Genomic DNA, 19,080 nt, shown 5'->3' with positions numbered 1-19,080 from the left:
CTAAAGATGGGAAACTGCCCCAGGACAGAGCATTAAGCTGTGCCCGTGGAATCGAACCTACTACGTAGGGCACACAGCACTCTTTTCCTTCCTCTTCTTGGGCCGCGGGGTGCCACTGTGAGGTGGAAGGCGGAGGACGAGAAGAGGAAGCCCTTTCCCATAAGGTACAGAGAGTCGCTTGGGATGCTCTAACTCCGGACCTAATTGACAGATCCCGCGGCACCATGGCAACAGCGCGGGCTGCAGAACGGAAGTGCGTCACCCTATGGGAGGGCTAGATCTGCGATGGCAACCAATGGGAGCTCCACATCCGCGTTCGCCCCGCCTAGAAGGAGGGGCCGAACCCTCCTTTCTGCCTTCGTCGTCGTCTGTGTGGACTGCGCTTGGGCGCTGTGGTGGGTAATCTGGGCGTCCCGGCGGGAGGCTGAAGGGAAAAGAAAACGGCCGCCTCGAAAGGCGAGGGGCGGGCAGCAGGTGCGGTCAGGCCCCGGGGTCGGTCCCGTGGTGTGGCACAGTGTGTCGCCGGGGTCCGGGGGCCTGGGGCTTCTCAGTTCCTGGTGGGGAAACTGAGGCCCCGAGAGGGGCAGGCTGGAAGCTAGGCCCTTACACGGAGACAGACGTTTTAAAGTCGTAATATTAGGTGAGGAAATACTTTAAATCAGAATATTAGTTGTAAAAGCGAAATACAAAATTGACTAATCTGAATAAGTACGGCCTTCCACTGACCATGCTTTCGGTGTTGACAGCCTCTGCTTCCCTACTATTTTGGGTACAGAACTTATTACCTTGTACAAGTGCGCAGCTCCTTATTTCAGAGCCCTGAGGCTACATGTGTTCAGAATGCCGAATTTCTCGAGTTTTCCAAAGGTAATGTACATGCATTGTAGGTCCTGTCATATCTTCAGCAGGGTCTTGAGCAGTGTCTTGTAATCAGATACTTTTTTCACAGCTAAATATATGCGTATGTACACATATATATAGGGGGTAAGCAACAACCCTAAATAACCTCACCTTAGGTTAGATCAGGTTTTCAAACTTAAAAGAGTTGGTTTTGAGAGTGTGTTCGATTTGAGAATTGCAGAGAAGGGACCTGGATGATAATTTTATTGTTCACTCATATTTCTTGAATATTTGAACCGAGGGTGTCAGAATTCCTAACTGCTTTTGTATGGTCACTCCCTGTCTCCATTACTAATTCTGTTGCCTTCTACCCTCTCAGCCTCAGGTTCCTCATCTGTAAAATAGGATCATGCTTTCTTCATAAGATTCTGACAAGGATGAAATGAGACTGCACGTGAAGCGTTTATACTGTGTCTGGCACTTGGCACAGATGGTTATGTTTGAGATTTTCTTATTCCACAAACTTTTCTATTTATAAATTACTTGGGTAGGTAATACATATCCATGGTTAACCCCTGCCCCCTTCATAGAGGCAACTGACTTCAATGCACAAACAAGCCTTTTTTTTTATTAAGATAGTAACACACAACTATAAGTTTGAAGAACAAAAGTACAATGACCATCCACCACCTAGTTAAGAAATAGAACATTATCATTTTCTCAAAGCCTACATTGAATTCTTTTCTTCCCTCCCGGAAGATAACCACTGCCCTGAATATTGTGTTATCATTCCCTTGTTCTTCTTTGTAGTTTTTAGTATTATCTCATTAATGCAATGCACGGATTTGCTAGTTTTTAGATTCTATATAAATGGGATCCAGATATATATTTTGTGAGTTGATTCTTACACATAATGTTACGTCTAAGAGATGCATCCATATTGCCATGAGTAGCTCTACTTCATTGCTGCTTTGAATTCCATGGTATGTTTATAAATGCCTTTATGTAGATATTCTTGAGTTGAAACTGTTGCCAGATTTTTGCTATTACAGCATGCTACTTTTACTTTAGGAAGTTTATAAACGTACTTCCTGAGGTAAATGTGAAAATTTCTGTAAGGCATATACCTAAGAGTGGTTTTGTGGGGATATCAGATTTGCTAATGTTATCAAATAAACATCTGAAGTAATTAGAAGGGCTTATACTCTACCAGCAGTTGATGCAAGTTTCAGCCTCAACCATTTTTAAGAATGTATGCCTGTCTGGTGATGGATAAGACATTAGTCACTGTGGTTTAACACTTATTTGCCTGGTGCGAGATTGAACGTTTCTTATCTTAATTTATTAATCACTTGTGCATTGTCTTCATAAAATTCTCCATGTTCGTTCTTCCAGTTGTCTTCCTCTTACTGGTTTGTAGGAGTTTTTTTTTTTTTTTTAATCTCATTATGGATCTTTTGTGGTTTAAATGTGTTTCAAGTATCTTCTAGTTTGAGCTTGTCTTCTGTTTCTGACTCCCGTGCTTTCTGTTTTTGGTGAGCAAAGTTCTTAATTTTAACAAAGTCGATTTATCAGTGTATTGTATGGTTTGTTTTTTTCATATCTTTTAAAGAAGTCCTTTCCTACCTTTGGGTCCTAAAGACAAACTCCTGTGTTGTCTAAAACTTTTATAATGTTCCTTTCTTATGATCTTAACCCTCAAGAATTGATTTTTGTGGATACTGTGAAATAAGTGTCTAATTTTATTTTTATTTTGTTCATGTATGTATAATGGGCTGTCCTGGCACCTTTCATTGAAAAGTGCTTTTCCCTGAAGTTCCATTTCTGCAGCATGCCAAGTATCCATATATATACCCTTTTCTATTCCTTAGTTGTCTGTTCTATTCCATTGGCCTTGTTTGTCCATTTCTGTACTATTACCACAACTTTATTATTATTATCACACTGTATTCATTACTCTAGCTGTATATTAAGTCTTGGGACCTGGTATGACAAGTCCTCCAGGAATGTCTTTGCTGTTTTGTGTTTACATTTTCCATATACATTTTAGAATCATCTTGTCAAATCACACACAATCATGCCCACCAAGCCTGTTAGGATTTTGATTGGAATTGTTTTGATTCAGTTACATTGGATCACTTTGAATTTTAAAGTAACTGCTTTTAACTTTTCATCCTTAAGTGTTCTGTGTGCTGTGGTTTTTGTAGATGTCATTTAGTAAAGGAAGTTTCCTTTTATGCCAAGTCTGTTAAAAGAGTTTCTATATGAATGAATGTTGAATTTTATCAGCTATTATTTTCTGCATCTATTAGGATGATTGTGTGCTTTTTCTTCTTTATTCTACTAATATGATTGTTGATATTGTTCAGTTGCTAGGTCATGTCCAGCTCTTTTGCGACCCCATGAACTGCCAGGCTCCTCTCTCTATGGGATTTCCCAGGCAGGCGTACTGGAGTGGGTTGCCATTTCCTTTTCTGGGGGATCTTCCTAATCCAGGTCGCTCACATTGATTTTGTCCCCTGACCCCTCCAGCTTTATTGAGATATTATTGACAGATGCCATTTGATTGACTTTCAGTGTTAAACCCTTGCTTGATCACAACCTATCATTCTTTTTGCGTTGCTGGATTCGGTTTGTTAATTTTTTTGTTTAGGCCTACTGCATCTGTGCTCATGAAAAATATTGAACTTTTCATGTTACTTTCTTTTGACGTCTTTGGTAGGTTTCCGTGCCCAACTTATGTTGGCCTTATCAGATGCTTTGGGGACAGCTTGCTCTTTTTCCGGCTCTGTGATAGTTTGTGTAACATTTGAAATTATTTGTTTCTAGAATACTTGGTAGAACTTCTTGATAAATCCATTGGGACCTGAAGTTTTCTTTGTGGGAAGATAAATTTCCCATAAAATGTCTATAATGGTTATAAAATTGTTTATGTTTTAAAATAATCTTTAGTTTTGAATGAGTTCCTATGACTGTATACACATTTAAAATTCAGGTTATTTTAATTTGTCTATAATATCTTTTTAAAACGTTTGTGTCTGCATTTGGTTTCCCTTTTTCATTCCAAATGTTATTTATTTATAAATTTTATCTCTCTTCTTGAAAAATCTTGTCAGAGATTTGTCACTTAATTATTTTTTTCAAAGAATTAATTTTAGTTCTGTTGACCTTTTCAGATATGTACTTATTTTCTATTTCATTAATTTCTGGTCTTTGGTTTTTTCGTTCTTTAACTTTCTTTGTATTTAATTTGCTGTTATTATTTTTATAGCTTCTTGATATGGGTGTCTAACTCACTAATTTTCATGCCCTCCCTCCTCAAGTATATATAAAAATTTAAGGCTATTAATTTCTTTCTTCTGTTTTAGTTTCCTTCTGCTGGTTTCTGTGTGTAATGTTTTGTTATTTTCAGTTCAAAATATTTTCTAATTTCCATTAATAATTCCTCTTTAATAATGGCTTATTTAGGAGTATGTTTCTTAAATTCTAAACAACTTTTCTAGTTTTCGTTTCTGGTTTCCACCTGTATTGCACTGCTGTCAGAGAACATACTCTGAATGAGACCAGTCCTTTACAGTTTGCTGAGACTTGCTTTCTGGCCCATATGTGGCAGTTTGCAAAATTATTCTGAGTATGCTTAAAGATTCTGTATTCTGTTGCTGTTGGGTGCAGTGTTTTATGCATGTCCATTGGATTAAGCTTTTTGCTGCATTTTACAAGTCTTTTCTATAAACTTACAGATTCTTTTTATTCATTTTATCAGTGATTGAGAGGGCTATGTTAAAATCTTCCACTATAGTTATGGATTTACGTGTTTATTTTTGTAGGTCTGATTATTTCTGCCTTAACTGTTTGGAGGCTCTGTTACTAGGTGCTTAAACATTTAAAATTGTTAGAGCTTCTTTGGAACTGAACCTTTGTATCATTTTACGGGGACCATCTTTATCTCTAGTAATAATTTCTGCCCTAAAGTCTATTTTGTGTCGTATTAATATTGGTTAGTTGGCAGAGTGTGTATTTTCCTATCCTTTTACTGTAAATTTTTTGGCATTCTTATGTTTTAGAAGTAACTTGTATGTCATATAGCTAGGTTTTATTCATTATTCAATTTGGCAAGTTTTTGATCTAACAGCCTGGCTGCATCATCTATTTAAAGACCCTTAATTTGGAGAACCTGAGTTTCCATAGTCTCTAGGATAAAAGTCCACAGAATATTCTGTTCTTGTCCCTGGAACAACCACTGACAATTAAGGGTGTACTCAGTACTAAAACGGACTTCCCAGGTGGCTCAGTGGTAAAGAATCCACCTGTCAGTGCAGGAGACGTGAGTTCGATCCCTGGTTGGAAAGATCCCCTGGAGTAGGAAATGGTAACCCACTCTAGTATTTTGCCTGGGAGATCTCGTGGACAGAGGAGCCTGACGTGCTACTGTCCATGGGGTTGCAAAGAGTCAGACATGGCTGAGCAACTGAGCATGCACACACAGTACCTAAAAATAGAATGAATGAATGAGATATCCTATCCTAGTGATAGGAAATACACTTGGCTGGACTTGAGCACTGGCTGGAGCTGAGTCAACCCCAGAGAAGAGAAGGGTCAGAGTCTGAAGATCAGGTCTGTGGTGTCTGAATATCTGCTTGGACTGTAACACCCGAACCAGTGATTCTGGAAGGAGGAGGACTGCAGGGAGGAAAAGGGTTGAGGAAGGAAAAGGTGGGTCCAGTTTAGGATTGGTTGAGATTGAGATGCTGGTGAGATATACTCGAGGGTAGCTAGCAGGCAGGCAGAGGGGCTGGTTGTGAGATAGTGTGTCTTCCTAGTTCTGAGGCTCAGCCAATGATGCCTTTAGAAAGAATAGTAACCTTTTTGCATATCTCCTGGTGCTAGTTCTTGACAAACCCTTGGTAGTCATATTTCATTTAAACTTCATCGTATGTGTTAAAGATAGTATTATCCCCATTTTATAGATGAAAAGACTGAGGTTAAGCATATTAGCTAAACCTGTGTTTATTCTGTGTTATATTTCTCTAAGGTAATAGTGACTTTCTGATGAGATCATGGCATCATGGGAAGTGGATGTTAAAACCTCAGGATTCCAAGCCCCTGTGCAGTCAGAACTTCCAGAAAAGACCTGGAGATCTGCATTTGTAATACACGAGTTGGGTGATTCTTAAGATCACGCGAGTCTGGCACGCACTGGTCTCGGAGCCCTTTGTCTAGTTCTAAACCCCAGGTCTTACCCCTGCACCGCACCACCTCTCTGTGGCAGGAGCAGGCCTTTAGATCAGACTTGTGCTTTTTTTAAAATCAAGGCTCCTTTTATCAGCTCTGATCTTTGTGGTTTGTGGAAAGATAGCGTTTTAGTAGAGAGCAAGGAGATTTTCAAAACACCCTGCAGTCCTAGCACAACAGTTGTTTTATCAGTGGTGTGGGAGAGGAGAGGGAAACCAGCTCTTATTGTTTCCTCTCATCTCTCTAAGCAGTGAATGTTATTCTAATTTTATAGTGAGAAAAGGGACCTCAGCTAAATTTATCCCAAACCATAGACCTGGTGGGAGGTTGAGCCAACTTTCAGACTCAGAATTGTCTACTAGTAAAAATAGCTAACTTTTTTTTTTTTTTTAAACAAGCATTTAGACTGTTACCCCCAGGCTCCTATATGTATTTTTTTTAATTGAGGTATAGTTGTTACACAATATTTTAAGTTTCAGGGGTACAACAGAGTGATTCACAATTTTTAAAGGTTATACTCCATTTATAGTTGTCACAGGCTGTTATGTTCTTTGTTCGTTTTTCCTCATAGTAATTCTAAGGAGGATGTTTTTGTCCTTTTCACTTAACAGATCAGAAACTGAAGCGCGTAGAGGGTCCATTTCCCTATTTCACGCACCCGTGTGGTGGAGCAACCTGTGAAACCTGGCGTTCTGGCTGCTTCCAGAGTCTGTTATTTTCACCAGTTGTTGTTTAGTTGCTAAGTTGTGTCCGACTCTTTTGTGACCCTATAGACGGTAGCCTGTGAGGCTCCTCTGTCCATGGGATTTCCCAGGCAAAAACACTGGAGGTGGGTTCCATTTCCTCCTCCAGGGGATCTTCCCAATCCAGGGATTGAACCCACGTCTCCTGCATTGGCAGGCAGGTTCTTTACCACTGAGTCACCAGGGAAGCTCAAGCTTCTTACCTCTGCACAGTGCTGATGTGCCTTGTCCCTGACTTGTGTCCTTTTCATTTTTGTACTAATCAGCATGATGAACTTGATTCTAGAAACTGTCACAAACTTGTAGACTGGAACACAGCATGGAGCATCGCTTCTGGTGTGCTCGGACGTGACTGGATTTCCTTTGCTTCCTTTTTTAGTTCCTCCATCCATGCAGGGCAACACGAGGAGAACGGGCATCATGACGGATGTCCACCGGCGATTTCTGCAGCTGCTGATGACTCACGGTGTGCTGGAAGAGTGCGACGTCAAGCGCTTGCAGAAGCACTGCTATAAGGTCCATGACTGTGAGTACCCTGCCCTGCCCCCAGGCTGCTCTGCGGCCGTACGATCGGGGGCTAGTGATGCTGGGCTGATGCCGCGCACCCAGTCCACCGATGCTTCCGACCTGGGCATTCAGGTCTGTCACTGTCTCACACCAGCCCATCTTGCTTATCTTCAACTCTTGATTTTTTTTAAAAAGTAAATGTGACGCTTAGCCCAGTGGCTAAGAATCTGGACTCTGATGGCTGGATAGTTATGGTTCACACTAAAGCTCTAGCGCCTTCTCTAGTCCGAGTTTCTTCACTTCTAAAATGAGGATTTTTATTTGTACTTGGCACCTGGGGTGGCTCAAAGGCTTAAGAGACATGATACGAGCTAAACACCTGGCATGGAAGGTGCTCCCTTGGCTATTGACGTAAGAGGGCAGCTTCGCACAGCAGTGAAGGGCACAGCCTTAGACTTGGCCCAGCTGGTAAAGCTCATCCCTGCCTTGTGCCAGCTGTGGGCATTGGGAGCGTCGTCTTAGTGGGTTATTGGGAGAAGCGAAGATAACACACGTGGAGCACTTAGAGACAGGACCTGGTTTCAGTAACTGGAGGGCTCAGGAGAAGCAAGAGGATCCATTTGGACAGATCAGTGAAATCCACATCCGTAGATCTTACTCAGCGGAATGTCAGTGTGGGTAGATCTCATTGAGTGAAAAAGTTGGTAAATTATACTTATTGTACAATGTCATTGTGCTAAATATTTTGTAAAACGTAACAATCTTTACTGTTCATGAATACATACGTCTGCGTGTAGAAATCTAAAAGTGGACTCAAAGGATGTGGGGTACGCTGTGCGGTGCTTGTCTTTGGGGAGAGGAGGAGGGGGATCATTTTGTCATTAGAAATCAATGGACACCTCATTGTCTATTTTGTTCTTTGAAAAAGAAAAAGACTTGAAGTAAATGTGACATTATTAGGATAGTGTAGTCGTTGTCTTGATTAACAGGAATAAGTGTTTCTTTATTGTATGTTTTTGTCTTTCTGTAGTTTTGTGAGTTTTTTTGGCTGTATCAGACCTTAGTTGCGGCATGAAGGCGCTTCCTTGTGTCATGCAGGATCTTTCATTGCGATGCGCGGACTCTAGTTATGGTGTGTGAACTCAGTAGTTGCAACATTCAGGCATAGTTGCAACATTCAGGCGTAGTTGCTTTGCGGCTTGTGGGATCTTAGTTCTGTGAACACGGATTGAACCCATGCCCCCTCCTCCATTCCTGCATTGCAAGGCAGATTCTTAACCACTGGACCACGAGGGAAGGCCCTCTTTTGGTATTTTTAATTTTCAAAAGAAGTAGTGAGCTAAGCCAAGAGGGCTGGGGTAAGGTATGAGTGGGGCACTGGGGACACTGGTCAAGGGACCTGAGACCAGCTGCCTCATTAGAGAACTGGAGTCTGTGATGTGACGGAGGCAGAAGCCAGGTCCCCAGGAGCTGAGCGGGGAAGAGCAGTAAGGGGAGACGGCAAGTACAGAGCAGTGTCCTTCCTGATGTGCAGGAGGAGGCGGACAGAAGAGGGTGGCGTTTAGAGAGGAGGCAGGTTTGAAGTGGCTGGCCCGCTGATGTGTTCATGGGAAATTCTGAGAGCTGGATGGTGCATGGCAACAAGTCAAAAGCTTGGCGGGGCCCTCAATAAGGAATCCCTTTAAACTCCCCTCGATCCTTTGTGTCCAGACTTAATTGACATATGAACCTTGGGAAACTTTGGACAAGAACATATGCTCTGTGGGAAGAGAACGTGTTCTTGTGGTGTGTAGGTTTACAGGTTATGAAGAGCCCATAATTGTACTCCATAGTCATGGGCTGGCTTGTTTGTTTGTTTTTGTTTTTTAACTCTGTGGACATTGCAGACCTTCTGGAAGGATTTGAAGCAAGACAGTGACATAGTTATTGCTGTGCTTGAGACTTTCCTCCTGGTGAAAATATATCTGCTCTGATTGCCTGTACTGTGGTGGGTCGGGGTCTTTGGTGAGAGCCTCAACCCTCTCCAATATTCTTGCCTGGAAAATCCCATGGGCAGGGGAGCCTGGCCAGCTGCAGTCCACGGGGTTGCAAAGAGATGACTGAGTGACTCATACTTTCACTTTTCGCTTTTCCTTTATAGAAATGGAATATTACACCTGTCAAGCTGCCTTCTCTTGCTCTTTAAAAAATACAGCAGGACTTTAACCCTGGCCATCAGTGTCCTCCAGCGATAGGCAGAGTCATGTTTTTCTTAATCTTACTTACATGACAGTTCCTTCTCTCTTTTAGTTTCTTACCTAAGCTCTGGCCTTGAGCTTTATTGTTGATGGGGAAGTTTCAGAGCTGACTGTAAGGAGCTGTATGATGCCTCAGTACTAAGAATGAAAGTGTTTTTGCCTTTATCTGACCTTTAAAGTTGTCATGACCTAATTTAGGAAAGTCCTGTAAAATGTGTCTAGGAATTGATTTATTCCTCACATCTCATGTACCGTTTCTGTTCATCAAGATCTGGTTATGGCTAGGATAGTCAGGATAGAACTATAGATGTTTTCTCCCATCCTTCATTAAAAAAAAGGAGAGTGAGAGAGAAAAGCTTGTTTTTAAGTGTCAGTGTTATTTGAGAGATTAATATCCCCAAGGGATGATAAAAAGAAATCATCTAAAATTAAGTAAAAGCTTAGAAGACTAAGATTATTAATCTCCTATCGTTTGAAGAGATTCCTAGGAAATTCCCCATTTGCCAATGAGAAAAGTGCTCAGGGCCTCAGAGAAGATGAAGCAACGAAGCTGTTGAAACTGCAAGTTCTTCTCCTTGCTGTTGCCCGCAGCGTTCGTCCCTTTTATCAAAATGCTTCCTAATTTGGGCTCCCCTGTTACTGTCATTGCGGGAAGACCAATTCCCCACATCTCTTGGCTAGGAAAGAATTTTTTTTTTTGACATCCTGGTATGAAGCCTTGGCCTTTCTTCCTGGCACTGGAGCACCTTCGATTTTGGCCCAGGGCTTGTGTGCAAGCATGTGGCCATCCGGCAGCACTTCCTGAGACTCCCTGGTGGGCCGGGCCTCTGGGCAAGGGCTGATGACACAGAGATAAACTTTACTCTGGGTTTTGTGAGTCATGTACACACAATCAGACAAGTCCAGTGTAAGCCCCCTTGATTGGCGTGGGTACAGGAGGCCTGTGGAGTGCGGGTGAAGACGTGTGCTGGAGGATTTCCCCTTTTGACCAGGTTAGAGCAACAGGGACTCTTTACTTTCCTGACTGAAACAATTGAAAAATGGACAAAATCTTGCAACCCTGAACTTTAGTCAGTGAAGGACAGTGATCTCTTGAGAGGTGAGCAATGAGGGTTTTTTCCATCTTGACACCAAATATTCATTGTTGTTCCGCCCCCCCCCCCCCAACACTACCTTCCCAGTTCTCTACATACCACCCAGGTGTCCAAGAACTCACTTCAGTTCTGACACTATGTATCTGGAGTTAGGTGTCAGATCCCACCAGTGAGGGAGGGGCTTAGTCCTGTGAGATTGCACCTACTTCCTGTGCCAGTTGCAAGTCCTGGGCCACCCATTCTTCTGACTGACTGACTGTCAATCAAGGGTTCCTATGACACCCTCCTCAGGTTCAATACCTTGGTGGAATGGGTTAAAACTTAAAAAAACACGTTACTTGCCTTTGCTGGTTTATTATTTGTCTGACTGTTTGTATCCCCAGGAACTGTAGCCCACTAGGCTCCTCTGTCCATGGGATTCTGCAGACAAGAATACTGGAGTGGGTTGCCATTTCCTTCTCCAGGGGATCTTCCCAGTCTAGAGATTGAACCCACATCTCCTGTGTCTCCTGCGCTGCAGGTGGATTCTTTACCCACTGCACCATTGGGGAAGCTTTCTAAGTTTATTGTAAAGGATACAACTCAAGAATAGTTGTGCAGATAAGACGCAAAGCCAGGCTCTGGCAGGCGGGGGTGGTTTAGAACCTCCACGCCCTCTCTGGGTGCTCCACCCTCCTAGGGCCTTGATGTGTTCATCTCAGAGAAGCTCTCCAGATCTCAACATTTAGGGATTTTTTAGTGCAGTTTTAATCACATAGGTGTGATTGATCAAATCATTGGCTGATGGTGATTAGCTCAATTTCTGCTCCCCAGATTTGTGGGATGAGGCTGAAAGTTCCAAGCATCAAATCAAGGCTTATTCTTTCTGCAAGCGGCCCTCATCCTGAAGTTAGTTAGGGACCTGCCAAGAGTCATCTCATCAGAACAGAAGACCTGCCTGTCACCTTGTCACTCGGGAAATTCCAAGTGTTTTAGGAACTGTGTACCAGGAACCAGGGACAGTGACCAAGGATCTTCTTACACCACAGGGAAGAGGGGGGTGAGCACGACAGTTGCCTCCACTCACTGCCGTGAGAGCGTCTTCAGGCCATGGCGCGGGGGGAGCCAGGCAGAGCCAGACAGACTCTCTGAGCTGAGGAGATGGAGCTGAGAGTTCAGGAGACGAAAGCAGCTAGGGTTTGCAGGACAGGGTCCTGGAGAAGAGAGGTGCACAGAGAGAAGAGCAGAAATCTGTAGAGTACCTCTCCACTCCTGTCAAGGGTTGAGCTGGGAACTGATCAGCAAGGGAACTCCCTGAAGCTAAGAAACACTTGAGAAAAAGCATTAGGGAAGCAGTGTGGGATTTTCACATGGGGCTGGGAATAGTGCCTGTTCCAGGCCCAGATGGCTTCCCTGGTAAATTCTATCAGACATTCAGGGAAGAAGTAATACCAGTTCTACCTTAGCTCCTCCAGAAACTTGAAGAGAACACTTCCCAAGTCATTCTATAAGAGTTGCATTATTCTAATACTAAAACCAGACAGATACTGCAAGGAGAGAAAACTAAAGACCAAGATCCCTCCTGAATGTAGATGCTAAAATTCTTTTTATCTATTAATTTTTGGCCATACTGGGTCTTTGTTGCTGTATGTGGGCTTTTGCTACTTGTGGTCCATGGGTTTCTCGTTGCCATGGCTTCTCTTGTTGTGGAGCATGGGCACGTGGGCTTCAGTAGTTGTGGTGCGTGGGCTCAGTAGTTGTGGCTTAGTTGCCCTGAGGCTTGTGGGATCTTAGTTCCCAGACCAGGGATCGAACCCATGTCCCCTGACTTGGCAGGCGGATTCTTAACTAGACCACCAGGGAAATCCCTGTAGGTGTTAAAATTCTAAACACAATTTTTGCCAGTTTCATTCAGCAATATATAAAAAGGATGATATAAAATGACCAAGTAGGGTTTACCCCAAGAATGCAAGGGGTAAGCATTTGGAAATCAGTCAGTGTAGTAATTCACCATATTAGCAAACTATAAAAGCAAAACCGTAAGATCATCTCAGTAGGTGCAGAAGAAGCATTTGACAAAATCCAGTTATCTACCCTGGCATGATGAAGAGGAGTCTCTTACAGAAAACCAATGAGATCCTCCTGAGCAGGGTGTAAGCAAGATAAACAGGATCTCAGGGCTTAGAGCAGGAGAGAGGAATCAACAACTATCTGCACAGAGTTGAAAAATCTCAAGTCTATTCTGATTTAAAAAAAAAACCCTCAACAAATAAATAGGAAAGGAAGGGAACTTCCTTAACCCAATAAAGGGGATCTGTGTAAAACTACAGCTAATATACTTAATTGTAAGAGACTGAATACTTTCCCCTTGATTTCAGGAGCAAGACAGGAATGTCTGTTCTCATCATTTCTGTTCATCATTGTACTAGAGGTTCTAGCCAGTGCACTCAGGCAAGGAAAAATAAAATAAAGGCATCCACATTGGAAAGGAAGAAGTAAAATTGTCTATTCACAGACGTGCTCATCTGTGTATTACAAAATCAGATGGAGTCTTTGAAAAAGCTACCAGAACTGATAAGTGGCTCTACTAAAGTTGCAGGTTGCAAGATCAGTATACAAAAAATCATTTGCATTTTTTCTGTGTTAGCAGTGAATCATCAGAAACTGAAAAAAATTTTAAAAGCACCACATTTATATAGCATCAAACTATGAAATACTTAGGAATAAATCTGACAAAAGTTTGTAAGGAGCCCTGTAAACTGGAAATCCCAGAATACTGCTGAGAAAAATTTAAAAAGAGCTAAATAAATGGAGAGACACACCATGTTCATGGGCTGGAAAACTCAGTATTGCTAAGATACCAGTTTTCCTCAAAATGACATGTGTTAATAAATTCAACTCAATATCACTCAGATTGAAATGATTTGGTGGCATTTCAGGGGGCTTCAGGGAACTCTGATCCTTGATGTCGCAGCACAGAAAGAATCCAGTGAGAGGCAAAGTGATAGGTAAGAAGTGATTTATGAGAATAGGATGCTTGTGAGGCTTACAGATGGGCCAGCAAGAGGGTGGCATGTGCCAAGAACTTAGTGGGCTACAGTTTTATAATCACAGGAGAAGTGGGAAGGAGTTGAAAGACCACCTTCTTCCTCATTCTTGAGTAGATATCATGCTTCCCTTATCAGCTCCTCCAGGTTGGGCAGGGGAGTTTTTCTTGTTGCTACATGGTCAAGCTGGGACTTGTCATGGCACAGTGGAGATGAGCAAAAAGGTAGTAACATATGCTAAAATTGTAAGTCATTTCAGGTTTTAGTATACTGTCACTTTTTTCTTAGACTTTTATTTTTGGTGCAAGCAGAAGGGTGCTTAGGAGTCATTAGCTCACTGGGCAGGATGCGGGTCTCGCGCCCCCACTGTTGTAGTCTCATTGCTGTAGGGTGTGTCTCATTGCTCCTGCTCCATGGTTTTGTTGCTAAGCAAGCCTTCTTGGTTTTGTGGTTAAGCAAACCTGCTTTCTTGAGTGATCGTTAACTTTCGGGGGTCTCCCATACTCTTTGCTTTACTTACAGTCCCCTGAAAAGTGAAAGTCACTCAGTCATGTCCGAATCTAGCCTGGTAGACTGTAGCCTACCAGGCTCCTCTGTCCATCAAATTCTCGAGGCAGTAATACTGGAGTGGGTGGTAGCTGTTCCCTTCTCCAGGAGATCTTACCTGGATGGAACCCAGGTCTCCCACATTGCAGGCGGACTCTTTACTGTCTGAGCCACCAGGGAAGCCCTACAGTCCCTGAGCGGGATTAACTGTTTAATTACCTACTTTCCCCTTCACTCTGTCCCTATCAGAATTCCAGCAGGGTCTTTTTTGTTGTTGTTTTGTAGAAATTGAAAAGCTGATTCCAAAGTTCACATGGAAATCCAAAGAACCAGAAAGAGCAAAAACTGTTTTGAAGAAGACAGTCAAACTTAGAGGATTAATGCTGATTAATTATCTGGTTAATTAGGTTAATTAGGTCAATTAAGATGACCTGATTTTAAGACATTATATAACTAGACAGTGTGGTATTGGCATAAAGAAAGATCTACAGGTCAGTGGAATAGAAAAGAGCTGATTTTTGACAGACATGCAAAGGCAACTCAGGGAAAATAGTCTTTTCAAAAAACAATGCTGAAATAATTAGATATCCGTATTAAAAAAATACCTGAGCCAACTTTGCACCATATATAAATGTTAAGATGAATCACATACCTAAACATAAAACCTAAAACTATCACACTTCTAGAAGAAAATAAAGGAAGAAACCTTCATGACCTTGGATTAGGCAAAGATTTCTTGGATATGATCCATAAGAGAACGAATTGTTGATTGCACTTCAAAATTTTAAAATTCTGCTCTTTGAAATATACTTACTGCTTAGAGAATGAAAAGACAAGCCAAATACCGAGAGAAAATATTTGTATATCACATATCTGATAAAAGGTTTGTATCCAGAATATATAGAGGACTCTCAAAACTCAACAATTAGAAAACATACAACCCAGTTAAAAAAGGGACAAAAGACTTGAACAGACACTTCACCAAAGAAGTTCTGTGGATGGCAGACGAGCACATGAAAAGATGCTTATCCTTTCATTAGACCTTAGGGAAATGCAAACTAAGACCACAGTGAGGGACCACCAAATGCCTATCAGAATATATGTGGTTTACAAGACTGTGTATCGCGTGCTGGCAAGACAGCGGAAGAGCTGGAGCACTCACTTCCTCTTGGGTATCAGATGCTATAGCCATCTTGAAAAAGAGTGCGGCAGTTTCATGACAGCTATTTCTCTCTCATGTATTTGTTTTTAGGCTCGAGAAATGAAGATATGTGTCCACACAAAGGCTCATGCCTAAGTCTTCAGCGTAGGTTTACTTGTAATGGCCCCAAAATGAAAAAAACTAATTGTCCCATCGACAGGTGAACTGGTAGATGGACTGTGGTATTATCCATCTGATGGTGGGTGCTACTTAGCATTTAAAAGGGACCAACCATTGCTATGTGCTACATTATGAATGAATCTCAACATGGTCATGCCCAGTGGGGAAGCCAAGCAAAGGAGAGTATATATTGTATGAATCCATATAGACACAGTTCTGGACAGCGCATGCTTAGCCGTAGTGAGAGAAAGGAGTTCAGCGGTCTCCTGGGGATATGGCACAGGGGAGGGTAGTGAGCAGTGGGAGAGGGACTGCACACAGACACGAGGAGACTTTTCAGTGGTGATGGGTATGCTTAGTATCTTGATCGTCGTGGTTTCAAGGGTGTAACGTATCATAACTTACTAAATTGTGCCCTTTAAAATTGCAGGTGAATTATATCTGAACAAAGCTGTTTAAAAAAAATTCTGCATTTAAACCAGCTTTGCTCCTTGGTGGCTGTGGAACCTTGATGACGTCACTCAACCCCAGAGCTGTATGAGTGGAACGTATGGCATGTGATCTGTGGCCTGTCAGTGCCGTGTAGGGAAGTCAGCAGGTTTCCACAATGCAGCTCGTTCTCTCGGTCTCATAAGGCCCTGTGTCATCAGTGTGGGACTCAATGAAAATAGATGCAGCATTCAGGAGAAGTATTCTTTCTACTTACCTGGAGAGGCCCCCTCCTCAAAATGACTCCCAAGACAGTTGGTGTTCAGTTTCTGAAAAAGAAAACAGGCATGGAAACCTGAATTTTGAAGCCTTTGTAAGAGGCCCAGGAGCCCTTGGGAAGTAGGTATTTCTTCCTGATGATGTTATCAGGGAATGGTGTTGCCCCCCTTGGGGGATTGAGGGGGACCTGAACCTGAATCTGACTCTTGGATGGAATGTGTGTCATTGATCATGTGGCTTTAAGGGCAGAAGCAAAATGTTGCCAGGTCTGCAGTTTCATGGTAACAAGTCTCTCAAAGTTACTTGCCTTGTTAAACTCTGGGGGCTGGTCTTTCTGGTTTTGTGTGGTTGAACGTGTTGGGTTTTAGGGAATCATTGGGTGCAGCCTCCTTGTCTTACAGAGCAGGAAGTAGAAACCCCTGGAGTGTGAATTGCTGTGCGGCCTCTTCTCACACAGTGGCTCTGGGCTTCCCCCTCCACTGCCCCATGCTGCCTTCCACATTAGTGCCAGATTCACAGAGGGCCTGCCTTGCTTGAAGCTCCTAGCCTTGCTTTTTAAATTCGTTTTTTATTTTGAAGTAGTTCCAAACTCACAGGAGAGTTGTAAGAACTTCCCCTACCCTGAATCATCTGAGAGTAGGTTACCAGTTTGAAATTCTGTTGCCCCTACATTCTTTAGCGTGTGTTTCCTTCTAGCAAAGACATTCTACATAACCACAGGACGACCATTAAAACCCAAACATTAACATTGATCATCACTATCATCTGGTCCGTAGATCCCATTGGAGTTTCTCGAGTTGTCCCAACATTGTCTTTTTTAGCAAAGGAGCCACCCCAGTGTCACATGTTACATTTAGTTGTCATATACAGTTTGTCGAAAGGACAAATTAGGTAGAATGTCTAAAATCTTAGATTAAAAAATTGACACATTATTTCAGTGAGTAGAATAAGCAATAGGATGCTCAGGCAAAAAACTAGTGAACTGAAATGCATGTACCAAAAAACAGGTTAGGGCACACTGTCAGAGGAACCTTGGGAGTGGAGGGTATTTTCTGTGTTTGTCAAGCCTCTCCTCCTAGCTTTGTTTTCTCATGTGGGTTTACATGGCCATTTCTGCACTCAGGGCTCCGGCTCGTGGTGCGTGGCCTGTATTAGTGGCGAGGCAGTGATGCTGCCCACCTTTCCGCTGAGTGTTCCCTCCTGTGTCCGCAGTCACATTTAAACGCACCTTCTCTTTCCACGGAGGACTCAGCGATGATCAGATGCTGGCTCCAAATAAGTTTTCCTCCTGCTTTTAATGATCTCATTGCACATTCTCCTCCTTTTGCTGTGATAATAACCTTACTGATGTCAGCCGGCTTGCCATTCCAGTTAATCAGGGGGGATTACGCGTGTGCCCATAACTGAAAAGTGGCATAAAATTAGCATGAAAAGTAACATCTCCGACGGGACTTGATGAATTTTTGAACATATGGAATTTCACAGCAGGCAGCTGTGATGTGTGCTCAGGCTGGAGTGTCTGGGTTCTGGAAGTTCTGCAGCCAGGAGGGAATGAATGCTGTGGCTTTCACATCTCTGGCTCTTGAAAGACTGACCTTGTCCAAGTCTGTGGGGTGAGGTGGGGGCAGGGTGGGCACGGTCCCTCCCAGGCCAGCGTGGATCTGCTGAGCTGGGACCTCTGTGTGCTCCACGCTCTCCTAAGCGTGGGCCTCATTAGGTTCGGAATGTGTTTTGCGTTGCATCCCCCCCATGAAGGGCGGACTTGTGGGTGTGTGGGAGGACGGAGAGTCAGTTCTTCAGCAGGATCACCACACACGCCACTGGCAGGAACAAGGAAGCCTTTTCTTGAAGACGCAAGTTCAAATCGGGGACTCAGAAAAGTTTTTTGGTTTTTTGTTTTTTTCACTTTCTGTCTTTGCTTTCTGTTTTGTAAAGGAAATCTGATTTACTTCATGGAAAAGTTGTGAGGGTCACACAGGGAGCTTAGGCGATGTGCCTGGCTCAGAGTACTTCCTGCTCCTTGCGGCCCCTTCCTTCCTGTACGTCCCTCCCCATAGCGTCCACTCTCAGATCCTGGGGCTGGGGGTGGGGAAGTGAGCCCCAGAAGGTCCGTGATGTTGGTCCTTAGTGCGATGGAATTGCAATAGGAATTCGTAAGCTCAGTTTCTTTCTTTTTTTTCCTAAAATTATTTATTTTTGGCTGCGCTGGGTCCTCACTGCTGCATGGGCTTTCGCTAGTTGTGGCGGGTGGGGCTGCTCTTGGTTGCCGTGCACAGGCCTCTCACTGCGTTAGTCTCTCTTGTTGCAGAGCATGGACTCTAGGGCACGTGGCCTTCAGTGGTGGTGACACGTGGGCTCAGTAGTTCTCGGTTCCTGGGCGGTAGAGCGCAGGCTCAGTAGTTGCGGTGCATGGGCTTGGTTAGTCTGTGGCATGTGGGATCTCCCTGGACTAGGGATGGAACTCGTGTCTCCTGCATTGGCAGGCAGATTGTTTACCACTGAGCCACCAGGGAAGCCCTCTATAAGCTTATTTTCTGATACAGGGGTTTTCTTAGAAAATCCAGACAGTGTGGTCATCATTTCCTCGTAGAAGGAGATGACGAGTGCAGGTGCCGAGGGGGGTGTGAATGCCAGGGGAAGGCTAGCACAGCCGAGTGGAGAGCGAGCAGGCACACGGGAGTGTGGCTGGGAGTGGTGGGAGTCACGGGTGGCTTCCAGGTGGGTGGTTGTAGTGCCGGGATCTGGTCGCACCCTAGCTGCACGTGGAGGACGGGGCTAGGCAGTGGGGACTCAGAGGAGGGCTACAGTGAGCAGGATGGAAGTGGT

The 19,080-nt window shown here is 43.4% G+C and overlaps 1 protein-coding gene across 6 annotated transcripts in view; it reads left to right on the top strand.

Annotated features, from left to right (window-relative positions):
* The first annotated feature begins 348 nt into the window (after window positions 1-348).
* NSMCE1 (NSE1 homolog, SMC5-SMC6 complex component) overlaps window positions 349-19,080 on the top strand; it is a 35,143-nt gene continuing 16,411 nt past the window's right edge. For 4 of the 6 annotated variants that reach the window (XM_027967141.2, XM_027967144.2, XM_060406212.1 and 1 more), the window contains exons 1-2: window positions 349-395; window positions 7,195-7,341. In XM_027967141.2, coding sequence (XP_027822942.1) covers window positions 7,206-7,341 — 136 coding nt within the window. In that variant the 5' untranslated portion in view covers window positions 349-395; window positions 7,195-7,205. Of the gene's footprint in view, window positions 475-510; window positions 641-7,194; window positions 7,342-19,080 lie in introns of those variants that run through there. The other 2 variants (XM_060406215.1, XM_060406214.1) reach the window with 2 other exon arrangements.

The sequence above is a fragment of the Ovis aries genome, chromosome 24 (genome assembly GCF_016772045.2).
Source record: "Ovis aries strain OAR_USU_Benz2616 breed Rambouillet chromosome 24, ARS-UI_Ramb_v3.0, whole genome shotgun sequence".
NCBI lineage: Eukaryota > Metazoa > Chordata > Mammalia > Artiodactyla > Bovidae > Ovis > Ovis aries.
This window is presented reverse-complemented; position numbering and strand designations above follow the sequence as displayed.